The 22,183-nt window shown below is 43.0% G+C and overlaps 1 protein-coding gene across 1 annotated transcript; it reads right to left on the bottom strand.

Annotated features, from left to right (window-relative positions):
• Window positions 1-2,754: 2,754 nt before the first annotated feature.
• Window positions 2,755-21,786, bottom strand: PPIL1 (peptidylprolyl isomerase like 1). Its single transcript, XM_057700622.1, has 4 exons — window positions 21,501-21,786; window positions 18,851-19,005; window positions 4,438-4,506; window positions 2,755-3,944 (listed from the first exon to the last, which is right to left on the bottom strand). Exons 1-4 carry the CDS (start codon window positions 21,554-21,556, stop codon window positions 3,724-3,726), a joined length of 501 nt encoding a protein of 166 aa, XP_057556605.1. The 5' UTR covers window positions 21,557-21,786; the 3' UTR covers window positions 2,755-3,723.
• Between the last annotated feature and the right edge of the window lie 397 nt (window positions 21,787-22,183).

Genomic DNA, 22,183 nt, shown 5'->3' with positions numbered 1-22,183 from the left:
CCCCTTTTTTATCTGTAAAAAAAAAATGTCACTGGAAGATCCCCTATCTGATGTTTACCTGAGGAACAGTAATCTACTCTACAGGCTCTGAGGCCATGAAGTGCTTTGTAGGCAGCAAACTCCACCACTTAAACAAATGTGCTTTTCAATGTTTCCTCCTCCACACGTTGCAAGAATGTAGTGCCAGAAGGGGCCACAGTGACAGCTCAGATTGGCTCGAGGATCTGGGGGTAGGAATCGTTTCCCTTGTGCAGGGAAAGCTATTTTGACATATTCTAGAGACACAATCCAAAAATAAATCAAGCTGAGGACTTCCACAGGGCTTAGTGGAAAGGCTTTGCTGCCATACCAGCTAAAACCTGGGTTTGGAGGCTTGGGATAAAGCTATTTCTGCAAATGGATCTCAGTCTTTTCCTGACAGAGACCAATTCTTAATTTGACTTATTCAGCAGTAACCTCAAAGAACTGCATAAGGTGCTAAAGGGACTCCAAAAGGGGAATAAGACACTGGCCTTTGTTCAGAGGTTAGCCCAGCAGGAGGGAGAGGGGTACAAGGTCAGGCTGCTGAAATGTTGGGGTGAAGAGGCAGGAGAGGTATGTGGTGGCTTCAAGGGCCACCTGTAATAACGAGAGCTGTTTCCTAGATGCCGGTCCCTGTTCCGAATACCTGCTCTAGCTTATTTAAATAATCTTCACAATAGCCTTATGAGGTTAGGACCATTATCCTCATTTTATAGTTGAGGAAACTAAGGCACAGAGAGATTAAGAAACTATTAATAGTTCACCACACTGCTGCTAAGCGGTGAAGCTGGGCTCTGAACCCTAGCAGTCTGGTTCCAGAGCCCTATACCCTCAATGTCATAACTGCTGATGACGTCTCTCCTGCGTTTCTGTGATGTTTACTAAACCACACCATCTCATACACCCTGGTGCCCACACAGGATCTTCGTGTCACACATGGTCTGATGTGCATGGTGTACCAAACGAGAACAGAAGGTGGAAGGGCACTGCTTCTTAAAGCTCAATCTAGCAGCCAAGGCCAAGAGCTGTTAAAGCTCATCCTGTGCTTTGAATCCTTTCTATTTTCTAAGACCACTACTGGTCTAGGAGGCACAAGAAAAGGTTATCGTCCTGATTGCTTCATGTTCTTAGGAACCACCTGCCTGCCCCAAGTTCATGTTGGACAAACAAGACCTTTAGGCTCTCACTACTCAAAATGTGGTATATGGACCAGCAGTCACCATCTCCTGGGAGGCGGTTAGAAACGCAGAATCTCTGGCCAGATGCTGAATCTGGATCTGCTTTCTAGCAGGTTCCCCAGTGATTCTTATGTGTGGCACAGTGTGAGAAGCCCTGGGCTAGGACCCTTGGGGACCACACACTTTCTAGTCTGGGAACCAAACTTCTTACCCATTCATGGGCACTTGTTTGAAGGCTTCTTTCCCAACTTCAAGCCTTCTCTAAAAAGTTTGGAATCTCCTACCCTTCCCACCAAAGCGATAGCTCTCCTGTCCCTTGATTAGCTCTGACAGTCCCACAACCTATCTTCATTAATCTCCATCTAAGTTACAAACTCATCCTGCATTCTTCGCATAACCTACCTTCACCTTGATCTATTTGAGCTGTGACTGAAATGAGCTATCTGTGCCCTAGCATATCCCACTTCCATGAGAGTTGTCCTAACTGTACTTCTCCAGAGACAGTGTGGACATTCATATGACAAAAGGATCAATCAGGTTTCCTTTTACACAAGCTCCCTTTACACAGAATCAGGAATTTCTACATCTCTGGCTAATTGGCAGAATCACTAGAAACTGAAACAATTCAAGTTTTACTCTTTGAGGTCACGTCCTTTATGAAAATTGGCATACGCTGCGTGTGTGGTCACCTCGGCATACGGTTGGTATACTTATCCAGAAACAAGGAACTGTGCCTGTGTAGCTCTCTTCCCAAGTGTAATCACAACCTTCTTTACTTCTCAAAGTACCAGTAATACATTTCTACCACTCCCATGACCTGGGTGAAAGCAGCAATTTTCAGGATTATAATTCTGGAAGGTCAGTGGTTGAGTGTCTTAATCCTTGCTCCTAGAGGTGGGTTCAATTATGTCCACCCAGTTCAGGCTGAAAGAAATGTATTTCCATTTTCCCAGAATAGTACTCTGTACCCCAAAACCATCTCTGGGAGGCTACAAAGTCATTTACATAGTTTGTTGTTGGGTTTTGCTTTTTTGTTGTTGAGAGAAAAGAGAGAGAAAGATGGAGAAAGAGGGTGAATATGGGGAAGGCTTGGGGAACAGAACCTTGTTTGGCCATTCCATAAAGTAAATCACCATTTCCAAAATGTGTAGAGTAATAAGGAGGAACAGTTAAGCTATAATCCCCTTTTCAATCAAGGAGCTACCCATTTAAGAAAACAAACACCACAACACATATTGCCTGTGGGCCCAGGATGACATGCAGGTGTTTCTCTTCCAGGTTCGGGGAATGGTTCAGGTCTCTCAGCACATCCACTTGTTAATCTACAGGGGCTTCCCCCTCACTCAGAAATGCTAACTAACATCACTTCTTTCTTTGGTACTGCCTTTTTAAAGTCAAACCTACTCTTGGATGGGAGAAGTCTGCTACAGATCCAAAAACCTAAAGTGATATGAAAACTTGAAGATCGGTCCTGCAGTACTACCTGAAATAGTTCAGAAGTCCAAATGGCTATTAGAACCTCATACAATATTTAAAAATCAAACTACAGCAGCGATTTCAACTATCAATGGCATTTTATTTTGGAAGTTTCTATGTATTCCATAGGTATTAACTTCCTTACTCTCACCAACCCCTCCCTAAAAAAAGCAGAAAGATTAAAAAAATATATATATAAAATCTCTTATCTAGTTTTTCTAAAGTGTTAGGTTAAAAAACTTAAGTGATACTTCTCCTTTATGAGGATACTGCTTTTTAATTAAGGAGAATTCACAGTCTGTCCTTATGCTCACTACAGATTTCTACTCCTTCCTGGGGAAAAAATGGTCAACGCTTCTGCTTCTTTTTAATAAATTCATTTCTCGATTATTACACATTATCATTCCACACTTGACACCTTCTTAGAAACTTGATTGTTGGATGCATTTTTCACTTGGCAAAAATTCAATGTGGCTTTGCGTGGGATGTCTAAGTGTCAGAAACAGCAGTGTTGATGTTCTGGTTTTGAGAGGGAAAATATATATAGAGATGCATCCGATCCCTGGAAGAACGAATGCAAGAGACTGAAATAGGGGGTGTACACAGTTAAGAAGGCTGATAGACACTACTTGGTTTTGAATTCTACGGCTGTCAGCCACCAAAGACTGCAGTGTAGGCCAGAATATAAACTTCTGCATGAAGAGGTTGAGAAATGACAGAGTTGGCTTCATTTTGTTCCAAGTGTACAGAGCAGATACACACAAGAAGGAGCAGTATGGGTCACTTGCAGTGAGCAGTAACCTGTGAACAATCACATATGGGCATTTCTGCAAATGCTCTGTCAACACAGGCACTGGGGAAGAGAAAAGAAGCATCCTATTAAAATACACTTCCATCTCTAACTCACCCAAGACCCTAGGCCTCCTCAGCGCCTCAGATTTGCAAGGCCAAAATGAAGTTTAGAATTACGTGTCACTCTAGGTCATCTGGAAACTGGTTCGCTGGGGCCATCTCAGAAGACCTGCGTGTGCCCAAGAGAGCAGCAAGTCTACCCAGAAGGGTATGCCTTAATGATCTTCACGTCGTCCACGGGGCGGTCCTGGGAGTTTGTCTCCACCATTCCTACTCGATTCACCATTCCTATACCCTGGCACACACGGCCAAAAATGGTGTGTTTGCCGTCAAGCCACTGGGTGGGAGCCAGGGTCACAAAGAACTGGCTGCCGTTGGTGTCTGGCCCAGCATTGGCCATTGCAAGAATTCCAGCCCCTGGTGGGAAAAAGGAAGAGAGGAAAAGGTATGAATAACCCCGACAGCTCCAGCCTGGACCAGCTTCACCAGCCTAGGGATAAAAAGAAGCCAGACCAACCACCCCAATGTCCTCATCTTCCTTGTCTTCACCTGCCCCCAGCCTCTATCCATGATGATCCCCCACTAGCCGCTGTATCGTGTGCTGAATTCCCCTCGAAAATCCAGGAAGGTCTCCTGCTTCTTTGAGGAAGCTTTTGCTTTCTTATGGTTTATAATAGCAACATTCAACAAGTAGCTAGAATTGAGATCACTCAGATCAGCACTCCGTATTGCTCAGGGCTCTGAGAGGCACCGCTTTCTCTAATCCACCAGAGCTCTTTGTGGCTCTGCAGCTGCGCAGCTACATGGCACTGTGCCACGGTGTCAGGCATTCACCTTGAATCACAGCCAAAAGAGTAATTTTAAAATCCATTCCCTCTTCCTATCCAGTCCAGCCAGATCATATACTTACCTGTGAATTTCAAGTCTGGATGAAGTTCATCTTCAAACTGCTTGCCATAGATAGATGCACCACCTCGACCTGCCAGTTAGAAGACAGAAACCAATCGGCCCACATTCTACCTCACACCAAGAACTATGGTCCAGGGTCAAATGGCTTTTGGAGTACAGGAGAGGAAAATCAGTGAGCGTGCCTAGCACCCTGCTAAGTACATTGCAACTAAACAGCCCAGCAGCCGAATCAAGCACTCACACAGCACATTCAAATCACTGGTTTCGTTTAGGTAAGATGTTTCTTTTCAAAATAACACTGAGTGTTTTTTTTTCCTGCTTATTAAAGTAATACATGTTCACTGTCAAAATGTAGAAAACATAGATCATTATCAAAGGAACATTAAAGTCCCCTGTAATCTAACCACCTACAAATAACCACCATTCATGGTTTGATGTATTAAGAGCTTTCTTAATTTTTTTACATTTTTATCGGTACTTTAGACAGGAGTGCTCCAAGCCCTAACCCTATGCCCATCAGAGACATTGCTAATCAAGCAGCAGTCTTCCCCGCTGAGCTTAGATTGGCCTCTGAATCCAATCCAGAACTCCAGGTAGCCATTTTTAGTGGATCAGAGATGGCATAAGAATTGAAAATTATTTGCCATCCTTAACCTAGATAAAGGAAAATAAAATTCATTTAAGTCAAAGATTAACTAGCTTAAAGAGAAACAAGGACACTGCTAAGTGGCAATGTGACAGAAAAGAATAATAATACAGCAGGCAGAATTCACTGGGAGGAAGGGCAGGAACTGTAAGGAGAATATGAAGGAACACGGCATTGGGAATGATTTGCTAGCAACAGCACCACCACATGTTATTTATATATCCATAGGAGTCCACACTCTTGTTGTGCTGGGCACCCAGGTTTTGTTGTTAGAGAAAATGATACGTTAAATAAGATGTTTCCATAGGAAAAAATGTCTTAATAGGAGATAACTCTCTTAATTATTTAGTCAACTATATGCCTTGTTGAACTACTTCGGCTTCTCCAAGTTGACCAATCAAGACAAAACAGCCTGAAACAAAGTGAACAGTGGATTTATAAGCTTACTCTGCTTGCCTGGTAGCCAGGAAACAGGCCAGAGGCAGGGAGCTCACTTCCTTCTACAGCCTGCTGCGAAAGTAGCATGTTAAAGCACCACGTCCACCCCCAGAGGCCCCTGGGGCACACTAAGGTGTTTCCATGGTAAAAAAAATCCTTCGCTGTATCTTTTAGGATGCTCCACCACAGGGAGCCTTTCACAGCCCCCGGTTCAGGAAGAAAACACTGTTCTCAAGCAAAGAGGAATGGGGGTGAATCCTAACAGAGCTGGGGAAACCTCCCACCTGACCCAGGCTACCTATGCTTCTGGAAAATTACTTAACTACCAAACTATGTAAACATTCATTTCAAAAACTCCAACATGCCAGTATACCTCCAAACAGCAATTATATAACCAGTATGTTCCCTCTGACTACAGAGTCAAGGTTCCTGCTTGAGCTTGGGGTAGGAGGTGGTTAGTAGAAGTATTAGGGCTGAAAATGAGAGAGGAGAAAGAGGGCTATGGGGACAAACAAGGTCAAGCCCTACCTCCAGGGCTTGAATGAGCAAGCTGAGGATGAAGTTCAGCAGTGCACTGTCTGGCCACAGGCTGAGCCTTGGAAGTGTGATCCCTGCAAGCCAAGGACTGCCAGAACCTCAGGGCCCCACTCTCTAGGAACTGAAACCTACCACATGAATGGCACCACAAACAGGATAGGCCAATCAAGAGTCACAGATGAAGCCTGGGGGTTTAAGCAATCAGGAGGAGATGAGAGGAAAGGGCATGGAGGCCCCACTTCACTCACTATGCATAGTTTGACCAACTGCAAGTAGTTTGGGACTCAAAGGCAGTTTCCTCATAGTGTTATCTTTTCATAACCTAATTCAGCTCAGTAAGGCTTGCAGCAAAATGTCAGAAAGACAAATAATTCCAATCAAAACACTCTTCTGAGCATGTAGAATAGGGGAGAAATGGCAGGGAGACAGGGAAAGATTTTAAAGAGTTCTCTGGTACGGGGCAGGCAACAGATGTCAATGATAACACACAAAGCCAACGATTAGGAAGCCTGTGCATGTGCTGTGTGCTTCCTCTAGTAAAGACACAAGGGAGACAGGCACAGGCCTGTTTTCCAAACTCTGTACTCTCAAAGTTCTTTTACTCTTCCACCCTCTCTTTTAAACATTTATTCAATGTAGTTAATATTTCAGACATAAAAAGATACAAAGAATAATATGACAAACAACTGCAGGCTCCCCTCAAGAAACAAAGTTTGGCCAATCCAGTCAAAAACCCCAGGCACACAGACACTCTGTTTCCCTCCCCCAACTCCGCCACGCCCCCAAGAGCTAACTGCTGCAAGGACCTCATTTTGCTCTCATGTATTCACTATTCTGACCAGGAATTTGTCATTTCCATGCGTTTTTCTTTTCTACTACATACTGTATGCATCCCTAAACAAATGTACTGTTGTTTGCATGTTCTTAGGTTTATATAAATGGTATTATACTCTATATATTCTTCTGCAGTTAGCTTTGTTTGGCTTGCCACAGTAAGTGATATTCACCCATTTTGTTCCACGCAGCTCTCTGTAGCATCCATTCCATTGTACAATTACAACACAATCTTATCTTTCTCGTGGTGATGGATATTTAGGGCCTTTCCAATGTTTTTGCTATCATAAACCATGCTGCAATAACCATTCTTATACTGTCTCCCAAACACAAGTGCAGGAGCTCTCAGGGACAACACCTCATGGGGGGCATACAGGCTCACAGTTTATGAGCGTTTCACCACGACTAGATTTCCCCAATTATCTTGCCAGAGTCGCTGCAGTGCGCACCCCCACCCACAGTGCTTTCACTCTTACTGCTTGAGGTCCTTTTGCCAGCCTTCTTCTAACATTTGTCGGTCTGAGAGGTGTCAGATCTCTTTTGGTGTTTTAAACTGCGTTTCCCTGAAGCTATGCATAATTTCCTGTCTACTGGCTATTTAGCTTTCCTCCTCTCTCAACAGCCACATTTCTACTGAGTGGTTTGACACTTTAAATTTTATATATATTTTAATAGTAGGATTATTCTAGATACTAATCCTTTGTCAGGTAATGCTTTTGCAAATACTTTTTCCAGTTTACTTTTTTCACTCTTTTAATGAGATCTTCTCATGCAAAGAATTTTTTGCAGTTGAAATCTCTTAATCTTTTTCTTTATGATCTGTGTTTTCTGTTTCTTAAAAAAAAAAAAAAAAACAAAAAAGCCTTTCTTATCTGATGTCTCTTCCTCCTCTTCCTGCTCACTGACTGTAGAAATGTCTCAAGATGAACTGGAGTGACATCTAAGACATGCAGAGTGGTCTCTTACACAAAGATTATCATACTTGGTGCTACTTGTCCCCACCACTCCCATGCCACAGCTGATGGAATCACAGATTAATATCTAGCCCTAAAGCAGCCACAGGTCAGCCAGCTACCCATTAGGAGGCCCACATGAAAGCTCTGCCTGGGGCATTCAACATAAGAAGGCAACTAACCAAACCAATCAAAGCCTCTCTTCCAGCAAGAGAGCCTCTAATAGATACCACAGATGTCCTCTGAGCATCTCCAACCCCTTCTCCATGGCCTGCCTCAACCTCAGAGACAAAAAAAGGCAGGTACTGACCAGTACTGTGTGCAGCTAGGGGTAACCAGATGACTCAGTTTTGACTTACTGACATAAACAGAAGCCACTGAGTAGAGCTTCTAGGAAAGCTATAGCATTCCTGATTAAAAAAAAAAAAAAAGGAAAATACACTCCTGTCTTTCACCCATAGTTCTTTCCTCATCTTCCTTCTTTGAAAGCAGAGGTGATGTTAGGAGCAGCAGCAGCCATCCTGCAACCATGAGAAGTTTGCGATCAAAGGCCGACACATTAAGAATGGAGGAGCAGAAGGGCATGGCAAGCCTGGGTCCCTGACAACTCTGCTGGGCAGATGAACCAATGTCTGCAACTGCTTACCTCCAGACATTTAGTTATGTGAGAAAAAAAAAAGCTCTCTTTGTTTAAGCCTCTGTGGTTGAGTTTTCTGTTACTTGCAGCCAAAAGCATCCCAAACTGATCCAATCACTTTGTTAGTAACAATAGGAAGGGGGAAATGACTAGTGGAGCTGCTGTTGGATTACCAGGGCAAATGCCAGATACCAGATCTAACACAGTAAATAATACTACAGTTCTCCAAGAAGCTTTAGCTCTTAAGATAGAGTCCTCTCTTTCTCACTTGCCTTTGGGGTCAGAGAGATCTGGATTTTGGTTACTACTCCACCACTTACTAGCTGTGTAACCTTAAGCAAGATACTTACCCTCTCTAAGCCCCAGTTCCCTTGTCTGAAAAACAGGAATGGTACTACTACTTATGTCTCATAGGACATTATGAGAATTAAATGAGATAATGCATGGAAACCATGTGGTATATAACATGAAGCAAACACAGTAGTATCAGTGATGATGAGCCTCCTTTAACTGAGATAATCTGAGCATTTTCTGTGAGAGGTGACTGCAGGTTTTGACGAGCAGTCCACCTGGCAGTCCGTCTGCCCGAGTTTACACTAGTTCCTCTGTCTTCAAACCTCCACCACTCCGCCTCTGCTCCTTGCTCTTTGTGGATAACTTTGCTTCTTACTTCACTGAGAAAAAGGAAGAGAACTTTCACATGTTCTCATCACCAAATCCACTTTCCTTCCTACATCTCTACCCATTTACCTCCCTTCCTCCATTATTAATACACTATATAAATAAACTGTTCAAATGACTATCCCACCACCACATACTAATCAACCCCATTCACGTTCAAGGAACTTTGCCCCACCTATGATTTTCCCTTCTCCTGTATCAGTTTTTCTTTATGGTAGATCATTCCTATCAGCATAAAAACATGGTATTACTATTTCCCATTCTGGAAAAACAACACTGTCTCACGTATCTCCCTATTTCTCTGCATCGATTCCCAGAAAAACCCCATCCCACTTCTTCTCCAGCCTCTTGAATGCTCTCCATTCAGATGTTTGCCCTCACCACTCCCCTGAAACTGCTCTTGTCAAGGTCATCAGTACCACCATGTTGTCACTAAATCCAATGGTCAATCCTCAGGCCTCACCCTGCCGGATCCAACAGCAGTATCTGACAGGTAGTGTCACCCTTCTTGAAATCCCACCTTACTGGCAGCTCTTCATTTTCCTCTGCTGGCTCCTTCTCCATTCCCCTCTCTCCTTTCACAGATGTTAGACGTGTACTAACATGTGAAGACTTCCTTTTCCAAATCTTGCTCGTTCGCCCCTTTATCAATCACAGGTGTGACCCCACTTAAATCTCTTGAATTTCTTTTTCTCAGTCTTGACATGTGCGTCCCAGAGGACCAGAACCAACAGAACCACTATCACCACAGTCCAAGCTATAAGCTTTAGCTTTGACAACAATGAAAGCTTCTAATTGGTCTCCCTGCGTCCGGCCTTGCCTCCTACTTTCTGCACCAGTCTATTCTCCAGGTGGAAGTCAGGGGGTCCTTTTAAAACAGCTCTCATCACACAGATTTAGAGAACAAACATATGGACACCAAGGGGGGAAGAGGGGGGGATGTGGGGGGGGAGAGGGGGTTGGGGTGGGATGAACTGGGAGATTGGGATTGCCATATATGCATTACTAATAAGAAAAAAAAATCAAATTGTACACTTTGCAGTCCTCTGCTCAAAATCCTTCAGTGACATTTCATCACATTTAGGATAAAATCCAAAGTCTTCACCACAACTTACAAGAATTTCCATGATCTGGTTCTCTGATACCTCCTGCCACTCTCCCCCTCACTCACCTGCTCCAGCCACACTGGCCTCCGTGCTGTTTCTTGCAGAGCATACTCTGGTCTAAGACCTCAGACTGCCGTTCCCTCTGGATTGTCCTTGCCTCTGACAGTCTCATGGTTCATGACTTTATCCAGAGCTCCGCTCAAATGCCTTCTTTTCAGAGAGGTCTTCCCTAATCACACTATCCAAAGTAGCACCTCCCTCACTATCCCAGGGGTCTCTGCCCGCTGGGGACACTGAACAATATGTGGAGACATTTTTGGTTGTTATACTGTGGGCTTCTACTGGTATCTAGGGAGTAGAGGTCAGGGAAGCAGCGAAATGTTGTACAACACACAGGACAGCCTCCACAACAAAGAATTATCCAGCCTAAAATGTCAATAGTGCCAAGGCTGAGAATTCTGCTCTACCCCCTTATACATCATTTTTTTCAAATCACTTGTCACGCGCAACCCGACAGCATATCAGGTACTTGTTTGTTCACTCTCTCCCACTAGAACGAGAGCTCCACCAGGGCTTTCTTACTCATCATCGTATCCCCAGCTCTACGAATAATGCCTGGAGTCCAACAGACATTTGTTAAACGAATTAACAACCAAAATAAATACTAAACGACCATACTTTTTTGAGCTCCTATTTTGCGTCAAGCCTGTGCTAACCATTTTGTAAACATCTGCTCATTTACTACTCACAACAACCCTCATAAGGTACATAAAACCACACTCCCCTTTTATAGATAAGGTGGCCCAGCAAGTTTACATAACGAGTCTACATTTATTACGTGTTTGTGTGAAGCCAAGATTCAACCCCAAGCCCAGCGGGCTCCACAACCCTCTGTTCACCCCCACACTATGCTACCTTGCCATATACCACGGCTGGATTAAATGTACTCACATATTTTTCTTATCAAGAGTCCCAAATGGTCCCAGCATGATGCTAATTCAAATCTAAACTCCTGTCTGGGAGTCTCCATGAACTGGGCTGACCTTAATCCCCACGCTATCTCCTACTTCTCTGCACACTCTGCCCCAAACTGCTCCTCCCTTACTGTCCCTAAACATGCAGTTCGGGGGCCTCAGAAATCACATTTTATGCATCTGTCCTGGGCGTGGAGAGGTGGTTGGGTTACATCACAGAGCCAGTCCAGCATGAGACACAACACCTGTGGTGGTGGGTTCTCCTTCACACCCTATGTGCTTCTCACTTGTGCCTCTGTTCTGTATTCATTCTAACTCCTAAACCTAAAATGCCCTTCCCTGCCCTCTTAAGAGTTAAACTTCTGCATTTCTTCAAGACCCACCTCAAAATATGCCTCCATCCCATTCTAATCCCACTCCACTGTACTTTTTCCTCTTATTAGGAATTATTCCAACCTATGTTCTATACATACTCCATAGCGCACCACCATGCATTTGCATGTTTATCATGTTATTACTTTCTAGTTGTTTCTCATAATGAATACCTTATCTTCCTGGCAGGGCAGGGAGCTCTGCAAAGAAGAGAAAAATGCCTTGACTTCTAATGCTTAAATACTCCTCACAGGCCTTAGAATAGTACAGGACACCCCGCAGACTCTTAGCAAATATTCATCAAATGAATAAAATTAACAATGAGCTTGCTGTTCAACAGGTTAAATTTTCAGGTGTTCCTGGAGCTACTAAGAGGTGAGATGAAATCAGAGTGAGGGTGACGCACAGCATAATCAGCATGTAATTAATCACTGCAATCAGGGCAGCTGGTGAGCACTGCGAGGCAAAGTACAGAGCAGGAAGAACGAAGGGAAGAGCTTGAGAGGATGCCGTGTCTTACAGGGAAAGGAGAAAGAGAAAAAGTTAGTAGAAAACAGATAAAAGACATTCAGAGGGCTAAGGGAAGGGCCAGCATAGAGTTATTACAATAAAGGAAATTTAAAAGAAGAAAAATGGCTTAAAATGAAGCAGGAGGTCAAAGTCAAAGATATCTGAATCGAGAAAACATCTGGCAAAGGTGTATCAGAAAGACCATGGAAAGTATAGTTCCAGAGTAGCCAGACTGAGGGATGGTTGAGGATGGAAGTGATGTATCGACCTACTGAAGGGCCCAGGATGTCACATGCTGCTCATCTGAGATGTTCAGCAAAAATTGTGTTACCTAGTCAGCTAGCAGTCCATACTAGTGACCCAGGGGGGCCTAACTCCTGTTTGCCTTCTGCCATGGGTCTGCCAGCAGGCTTAGCTCAACCACTCATTATACTTGAGGCTGGATGCAATTATTTGGAAATATTTTGAGTGATTCAATTTCATTAAAATTACATCATGGAAATGTGACATTATGAAGGACTGAGAACCAATTGCTGAAATATAGGGAAGCTCTGACATGAGCACTCACATCTGAGTCAATTCTGATTCTTGTACACTAATCAAGGACTCAGTTCACTGGTGTTATGAATGAAAATTTTATCTCATAACAACGAGAAAAAGGAAGAAGACAGGAAAGTAGTACTCAAAGTGTCGACAGGACGTTTTCAGATAAAGAAGGTGGAATGAAGCAGAATTAGACTCTGCCTCCCCCAATAACTGATGAAACAAACAAAAAATTCAATTTCTTTCAAAGCCAAAAATTCATCAGCAACAACCAAATAAGAAAAGGGAGACAAACTTATTCCAAAGATTCGGAATAGAATCAGTCAAGGAAAGAAATAAGAGATTCTTCTGCCTGCATTTCCAAAAGTAGTAATCAGGAAAGGAGTGCCACCCAGAGAATTTTCACAAATACCCTCCAATTTTGAGATGTCAACAGGGGAGTGGGTGAATAGCCCTGAAGAAGTTAAGGAGAAGCCCTCAAAGGCAGAAGCCCACACACCACAGGCGCTCAGGAGTGGCAGGTCAGGCTAACAGCAATGGCCACCTTCGTGGGGTGGAGGAACACGGGGCCGTGATGGGGATCAGGACACGCTATTCCAAAATAAGGCACCTTGGCATACTGAGTATTTCAAGCTGAAGGAATCTGAGAAATGGCAGGTGCAGGAAGACTTTCTGACCTTGCCCTGAGGTGGGTCATAAGACTCTCAAGTGAAATGTCCCCTCCGTATACCTGGAGGAAAGGAACATCCCTACTTTCAAGAAAGGAGGACACCCAAGAGGAATCTGAACGAACAAGCCTTGCTAAGTCTCCCCTAGTTTACCACACTGAGCTCATACTCATAACCCTTTTGTCCGATCACATTTTCCCACAACCTTCTACTCTTTATCAAACCTAGCCTAAAAATGCTCAGGGTAACCCCTTCTTTAGGTCTTCATTTCCCTATAAAGGAAATGTCATGTAGAACGTAAATAAATGTGTATGCTTTTCTCTTGCTAATATGTCTTCTGTTACAGAAACCAGCTGAGGATGAAAAAAGGTATGAGGCTCTTTTTCCTCTGCTACAGCTATATTCAGGGGCTACCCAGGGCCCGGGGTGCGGGTCAAGGGACACCACTGGCAAGGAGTCTGGGAAGACAGAACAGAAGTTAGCCCTCCCACAGGGGCTCATTCAGCACGAGATGAGCTGGTGTTTCTCCCGCACCCTCATCAGGCTAGAATAAAATGGAAAGAAAGCAACCTGGCATTTGGGATGGGGGAGATAATTGGTCCCACAAAGGTAGGGAGAGTGACAAAGAGAATCCACTTACACTGTACCTGAGCAAATAAAATGTAAGGTCAATGCAGGTTCCAACATTAAGCATGGATAAGATGACAAGAAATGGCACCTATGCAAGCACACCCACAGCAAATGGAAGGAGAGAAAGAAGGGAGAAAATATAATCCAAGAAGGGTTTCTCTGTGGCAGTCTCAGCTACATATGCCTCAACAACAATAAGAATGCAACAAAACAAGAGCTCAAAGACAAGATAACAAATCAACAAAATAAGGTGAAAAGATTACAGAGTTGAGGAAACAGATTGAGAGCCAAAGACACCAAGACTGCACTAATAAGTAAATTAGAGCAGTAAAGAACAGAATAGACAGGACTCAAAATTGAATAAGGCACAGAGTAAAGGTCTGAGATTATTTCAGTGGATGCAGCAAAAAACAGAAAAACATCATCTCACTTACTCAGAAGAGATGTGACAGATGTGGAAGGCAAAGGTGATCAAATAAAAAATAGTTTCCTGAAATAGAAAATCCAGTAGGTATAAGAGAGAAAATATTCAGAAATACAAATAAAAAAAATTTCCCTAAATTGAAGGCAGGAGTAAATCTGGCTTCAGTATTCTCCAAAGCCATGTTTAAAACCAGAAGGCAATGGAGCAGAATTGTCTAAAAAGATCTGAGGGAATTAGTCTGGCCCAAGAATAGTATATCCAGTCATGATCTTCAACTATAAGCCTAAATGGCAGAAATTCTCAAACATGATTGAGTCTGAAAATATATATAACACCCTCCAGCTCTTGCAATAAAAACCACTAAACAAGAAATTCTGCCTTCTAGCACTTGTGAATAGAAAAGCCTAGAGGTGAGCACTAAACCCTCTGAAATATAGAACCCACACTGTAACCAAGGGACTCACGGGTGCAGAATGCAAAAGGCTGTAAACTCTGATAAAGAAAAACAAAACTAACAACAAAACATTGGGAGCAAGGGAGAGAGGACAGGTGTGAGATAATAGAAAAAAAGATACATCTTTATATATAGATATATAGATACCTGCCCCTGGTTCCTGGCACAGAGCTTTTAAAACTCCTGTAATTTCCTAAGTGGTAAGAACACTAGGAGCACCTCTTGTTCTAATACTTGGTCTTTGACCCCATCCCTGACACAGGGCTCCTGAAATCCTTATAAATTCCTAAGTGATTAGAGGACTAGGACCATCTTTTGTTCTAATGAGGTGACTCTGGGTGGGCTCCTGGATGGGGGCTGGTCACCAGAAAGACCAAGTCATGATTAGAAGCTTGGAATTTTCAGTGCCTGCCCCACGCCCTTCTCCAGAAAGGGAAGGAGGGGAGAAAGCAATGGAGCTAATAATTGATCATGCCCACATGAGGAAGCCCCCACAAAATCCCAACAGTGTAGGGTTTAGAGAGTTTCAAAGAGGACAAACACATCCACAATGGGAGGGTGATGCACCCTAACTCCATGGGGACAGAAGTTCCAATTATCAGCACCGTCCCAGACTTCACCTGAAGCATCTCTGTTCATCTGTATTCTTTACAATATCCTTTAATAAACTGGTAAGTAAGCATTAAGTTTCCCTGAGTTCTCCAACCTCCTCTAGCAAATTCATTAAACATAGCTGGTGTCACAGGGAATTGCTTGTTATGGGGAAAAAACTCCACACATTTGGTGACCAGAAGTGTCAGATGTGAAGTGTTCCGTGTGACCATAAAAAGGTAAAGGAGAAACCCAGGAGGGAAGAACTGAGTTTTTCCCAACACAGGAGGTAGGCAAAACTAAGTTTTTCCTAAACAATAGGAACGCGTAGAAATTTAAGTACTAATTGCCTCATCTTTCTTAGCAGGAAGTCAGTTTTTCTGTTCAATATGTACAAAATTAAATACAATACTTTTCGTTTTAAAAACAATAGCACGGAACTTCCCTGGTGGCACAGTGGTTAAGAATCCTCCTGCCAATGCGGGTTCCATCCCTGGTCTGGGAAGATCCCACATGCCAAGGAGCAACTAAGCCCGTGCGCCACGACTGCTGAGCCTGCGCTCTAGAATCCCCGGGCCACAACTACCGAAGCCCACTCGTCTAGAGCCTGTGCTCCACAACAGGAGAAGCCACTGCACGAGAAGCCTGTGCACCCCAATGAAGAGTAGCCCCTGTTCGCCACAACTAGAGAAAGCCCGTGCACAGCAACAAAGACCCAATGCAGTCAAAAAAAATAAATAAAATAAAAACAACAGCATGCATGACATAGCCTATCTCTTGAAATTATTTCCATCTGGCTAGTTATTCATCCTTTTAACTACGTATCTGAAATGAAAGATGTCTAGAATAATGGCCACCAAAAGTTAACGTTCATCATTTCTGAGAGGTGGGGTATTGGGAGAATAGATAATTGTGGTTAGGTATTTTTAGGAGGTATACTTATGAGTGATTTTTTTTCTCTCTCTCTCTTCTTTTTTGGCCACACTGCATGGCTTGTGGGACCTTAGCTTCCCGACCAGGGATCAAACCTGGGCCCCTGCAGTGGAAGCATGGAGTCCTAACCACTGGACCACCAGGGAATTCCCTCTTATGAGTGATTTTTTGGTTCTTTTTTCTACTTTCCTCTATATTCTGTATTTTGAAATGTGTCCTTATATTTTGAAAAAATAGAATGCCTCTTAGTCATAAAGGGAAAAGGACAACTGAGAATGACAAAGAAGAAAAAGACAAAACTGGCACAGAGAGAACGAAGCTATTTAAAGGCAAAAGAGCAGGAGTAGGAATTAGCAGAGAGAAAATGCAGACTGGGAAGTAAGGACCCTTTAAACTTATAAATGTTAGCATCTACCAATTTCACTAATAAATTCCATCTAAATGATGATAACTCCCAAATTCATACCTCCACCCCAGACCTTTCCATGAACCCCACACTCATATCCCATTACTTAATATCTCTACTGGAAGATCTGACAAGCATTTCAAACGTAGTGTGTCCAAAACCAAAACCAAATTCTTGATGTTCTCCCTCCAAACATGCTCCTCTCTCCACGTTCCCATTTCACTAAACTCAAGTTAAAACCCTTGAAGTCATCCTTGACCACCTCTTTCTCTCACATGCCTGACCCTCCCCGCTTCCAACCTCAGCAAATCCCACTGGCTCCATTTCTATTAAAACATAACTTGATGATGAGACGAAGCGAGAGAGTAGCACAGACATATATATACTACCAACTGTAAAATAGAGAGCCAGTGGGAAGTTATTGTATAACAAAGGGAGTTCAACTCGAGGGTGGAAGATGCCTTAGAGGACTGGGATGGGGAGGATGGAGGGGACTCGAGGGAGGGTGGGGGGGAGTTGAGGGAGGGAGGGAATACAGGGATATGTGTATAAAAACAGATGATTGAACTTGGTGTACTCCCCAAAAAATAGTAAATAAATAAAATTAAAAAAACAAACAAACCATAACTTGATGGAAGCAACCTAAATGTCCATCAACAGATGAATGGATAAAGAAGATGTGGTACATATATACAATGGAATATTACTCAGCTCTAAAAAGCAAGGAAACTGGGACATTTCTAGAGACATGGATGGACTTGGAGACTGTCATACAGAGTGAAGTGAGTCAGAAAGAGAAAAACAAATACCGTATATTAACACATATATGTGGACTATAGAAAAATGGTATAAATCAACCAGTTTGCAAGGCGGAAATAGAGACACAGATGTAGAGAACAAACATATGGACACCAAGTGGGGAAAGCAGGGTGGGTTGGGGGGGAATGAATTGGGAGATTGGGATACCAAATTGTATGCTCTAAATATATGCAATTTATTGTATGTTAACTGTATCTCAATAAAAGTTCTAAAAAAACAAACAAACAAAGAAACATAACTTGAATCCAGTTACTTCTCACCACCGTCTCTACTATCAGCCTAGTCCAACCACGTACATCTAGACTGGATGACTACAGCGGCTTTCTAACTGGTTCCCAGCTCTCACTCTTGCCCCTACATCTATTCTCTTAACAACAGTCAGAATGATCTTCTTTTGTTTTTGGCTGCGCCGAGCAGCATGTGGGATCTTAGTTCCCTGACAAAGGATCGAACCTGTGCCCCCTGCAGTGGAAGCACAGAGCCCTAACCACTTGACAACCAGGGAATTCCCAGAGTGATCTTTTTAAAGAGTAAGTCATCATGTCATTCCTTTGCTCAAACCCTTCTAATGGCTCCCATCTTATTCAGAATAAAACCCAAGTCTCTACTTACTATACCCTACAAGGTCCTACATGATCTCCTACATAGGCTCCTGCTTCACTGCCTCTGGGCCTACTCTCCCCTCCAAGGGAATGTTCTCTGTCACAAGGTTCATTCCTTCACTTCCTTCAGATCTTTCAGGCAGGACTTCCCTGACCTTTCTACTAAAATCCCATCCCCACATCCTTTTCCTGCTTTATTGAGAAGCAGGAAGGTTTTTTTTTTCTTCTTTATTCACAGCCATATTCCTAGAGCTCAGAAAAATATCCGACACAAGGCAGGTGCTCAGTATTTGTTAAATGAATGAATCAAAGAACCCACTCTTCCTCAAAACAGTGCAAATGTCCTTCTTTACTCTTAATTATCCAGACTAGTCTATGCATTACTATAATTCAGGCAAATGTTATTTGCTCTTAGTAAGCAATATATGGAAGTTATGAAAACTCTATTATAAAGTGCAGGAGTCAAGACTGGTTTCTGGTCAATTCCATGTGTGTGTTTGTGGAAAGGTGTGTGCTACCAAAGGCAGTAGTCGTCACCAGAATCAATGAACCCAGTCCCTGGTATGTGGAAGAGAGCCCTGGCTGTCTTATACCCAGTTATAACAGAAACTAACGTTGACTGACTAAGTCAGAAACTAACGTTGACTTAACTGTACCTGTCCCTGTTGGGTCACCTCCCTGGATCATAAAGTCTTTGATGATTCTGTGGAATTTGGTGCCATTGTAGTAACCTCGACGAGCCAGTTCAGCGAAGTTTTTACAGGTCTTTGGAGCATGCTTCCAGTACAGCTCCAGCACGATGATCCCCATGCTGCAGGGGGAGAGGACAGTAGAGCTATGTCAAGAACAAGGCCACAGCAAACAGGAACATTACGCCTCTTCATTTTCAAGCTTGTAAGTCATGAAATTGTGATAAACATCAGATTTTATGCTCAGCAAAGGAAAAACAACACAATGCAAATAACATAAACACAGATACCTCCTTTGAGTAAAACATGCAGGAGCTTCTGGTACTTCTTTTAAGCAAAATAACCGTGGACAACTAAAAATTCTAACACCTTATATACAAGAAATCACTGATTGTTGGAAACCAATATAACCAACCCCTAAATCAGGGGCAAAAAAATCTTAGGATTAATTTGTAATTTTTTTTTAAGTTGGACATTAAAATATTGGGAATTCATATTTATTTATACATACATAAGTTTCTGGGTGGGGAGTGGAAAGTGGATAAATGGGAGATAGGAAGGGTTTCAGTGAATATCTTTTTTAAACTTTTGTATTTTTGAGCCATGTAAATTACTACCTATTAATAAAAAAATTTAATGGAAAAAAAAAAGGTAAAGTTTGCGTGTATTTAGGAAGGGTACAACAAAGGCAAAATCTGATTACTTCAAACCTTTATACCTGCCCAACGTGATGAGCGCTTCTCCCCTTGAAGTACTGCTAAGGAAGAAGACTTAGGACATGTACCTCCCCCTCCATTTCATCACTCACCTAGACTTTAAGCTCCAAGAATGTAAGAACTGAGTTAACTCTGTATAGCCTGAATACCCAGTGCCAAAAGCACAGTGTAAGCACTCTATAAATAAACGTGGTGTGTGCTAGAACATAGCTTTCTAAAAGCCATTCTACTGACAATTCATCCTTCACACTAACATTCAACACAGATTAACAATTACTCTGTGCAAGACACGGTTCTAAGTGCTTTCCCTCTCCCGGAGCAACATTCTGGTTGGATATTTTTTAAACACAGGGGATAACTTTTTGGAATGGTAATCAGAGAATACCTATACAAATTTGAAATGTGCATACCTTTTGATAGCAACTACAACTTCTAAGTTTCTATTCTATGGGGACACTTACAAAAATGCTTAAGGGTACAGTATGTGCAAGGATGTTTATTCCAGTATTTGTCCTAACAAAAAAAATGAGAAGCAATTTAAATGTTTTCAAAGAGGGAATGACTAAAATATGAAATGTCCATACTACAGAAGGTGGCATGTACTAGTGTGCAAAAGAAAAACAAATTACAGAAAAACATATATATACAATATGATATACAATCTTATCACTTAAAAATAGAACATAAAAGAGAGGTCTATATGTACAGTGAAGAAGATCTGGATGGTCATGCAACAAATTATTAATGGTGTTTTTACAGAGAGCAGTGGCTTTCACTTCTTATTCTATACACTTCTATAACTGCGTGGATTTAAATATTGATTTATTTTGTAACTTAAAAAAATTAACAGGTGAGTTGAGAAACTACATACTTTCAAGTTGAGGCCAGAAAAAGCTGACTTTTCTCATACAAGAAGGTGGAGAAAATGGCCCAGGGGCAAGAGCAACATCTGAGAGAACTGTGCTCTGATGGAAAAGCAGCATGACCAAGAAAAGAAAGATAGAAAGACGATGGCTGGGATTTGACTGCTGATGTGAGAATAGCAGATGTAGGGAGAGAGGTAGGCAAAGGCCAGATGAAAAAAATCATCTTGAAGCTCAGACTACAAAATTTCAATTTTATACTGTTGTGGCAGTAAGAAGTTACTTAAGGTTATTTGTCCTATTTGGAAAGATCACTTTTAACTTTTTCCAAAGAGGCAATGGAATGAATGGGGCTAAAGAACCTAGCGCGTGAGGCAAACAGACCAGGCTCCAAATGAGGTTCCCCTACCTACTAGCTACACGGGTTTAATCAAATCATTTACTCTGTAAACTTTGGCATTTCTCCTGCTAAAACTGGAGAGAAGGTGAAATAGTACCTACATGATTTGAGTTGCTAAGAGGATTAAACTAAATGTGATGTTACACATCAGGCGCACGGCGCTAGCTAGCTCTTTGGTGTTCAATATCATCTCTCTTTGATAGGAGGGAATAACTGTGCTTCTTCCTGTGTTCTCCTAAAAATCTTTTTCTGTAACTGTGCTACTTACAACCTTAATATCTACACATATCTCCTTCACTAAACTGTAAGCTTCTAAAGGCAAGACGGTGTTTTACCCACCTCCAACCCTCAGATCCTACGTCCCCGGCCTCTAGACTCAATACACGTTAATTGAATGAAAGGCTGAATGAACGGAGGGGTGGGAGGAGGGCAATCGGGCCGCTGCAGTTAAGGTCTCAGCGCGAGTCGGTTCGGAGCTCGGACGCGAGCAGTGCCGGTCCCCACTCAGCCCTCAGGCTGCCCTCACGACCACGAGGAGGTCGCACTCCCGAAGGAGCGCGCCAAGGAACCCAGCCCTGCGGCTAAGCGTGGGCTCCACGTTGCCGGCACCAGCCCAGCCCCAAAGGCCGGACCCTCACCTGGTCTCCAAGTATACGTTGGGCGGCTGCCAGGAATCTGGAGGGATCGCCGCCATAGCGCAGCCGGCGGAAACCCCCCGTACCAACACTACTTCCGGCGTAGAATCGCCGGGGACCCACCGCGGTTGCACACACTTCCGGTTACCGCAGCTCAACTCTAGCGATGCCAAAATTTGGGGGGCTTGAGACAAAGAAGAGGAAACACCCCCACCTCCAAGGCCGAGAATCTGGAGTGCGAGGCGAAAACAAGCTGTCCGCAAGGACGGAGAAAAGTGCAAGCTCTATTACACATGGTCTCCAAGTGGAGAGGTACGGCGCCACTCTCCGGATGCTCTGATTGGTTCGTTTAGGCGTGGAAGGCGTGACCAACCGGCAAATCTGCACTTCTATTGGTGTTAAATCCTAACCTTCCATTTGGAAGAATTTCCTAGTGCTACAATAGAGCGGGGATCGAAGGAGAGGAAAGTGGAAGGGAATAGAGATGAGAGAGGCCAGTAACTGTCGCTTGTGAGGCGCTGTGCATTTACATAGCACTTGAGCATTATTATCTACTCCGCAAAACAACCTTGTAAAGTAGATGTTATTATTCCCATTTTTCAGATGTGAAAACTGAGACTTAGCAGTTAAACGACTTATTTGTTCATAGCCATACAGCAAATCAGAGCTTCTAGACTCCAAAGGCA

This window comes from Hippopotamus amphibius, chromosome 11, assembly GCF_030028045.1.
Source record: "Hippopotamus amphibius kiboko isolate mHipAmp2 chromosome 11, mHipAmp2.hap2, whole genome shotgun sequence".
In the NCBI taxonomy this organism is placed as follows: Eukaryota; Metazoa; Chordata; class Mammalia; order Artiodactyla; family Hippopotamidae; genus Hippopotamus; species Hippopotamus amphibius.
The sequence above is the reverse complement of the archived record's forward strand: the minus strand, read 5'-3'. Positions and strand labels throughout refer to the sequence as shown.

What these genes read in the sequence shown, in the direction of transcription:
- PPIL1 (XM_057700622.1), bottom strand. Translation starts at nt 21,556, where the DNA reads ATGGCGGCGATCCCTCCAGATTCCTGGCAGCCGCCCAACGTATACTTG. An exon ending in AACGTATACTTGGAGACCAG is followed by an intron (nt 19,006 to 21,500) that starts GTGAGGGTCCGG and finishes CTCCCCCTGCAG; the next exon opens with CATGGGGATCATCGTGCTGG. An exon ending in AGGTGACCCAACAGGGACAG is followed by an intron (nt 4,507 to 18,850) that starts GTACAGTTAAGT and finishes TCTAACTGGCAG; the next exon opens with GTCGAGGTGGTGCATCTATC.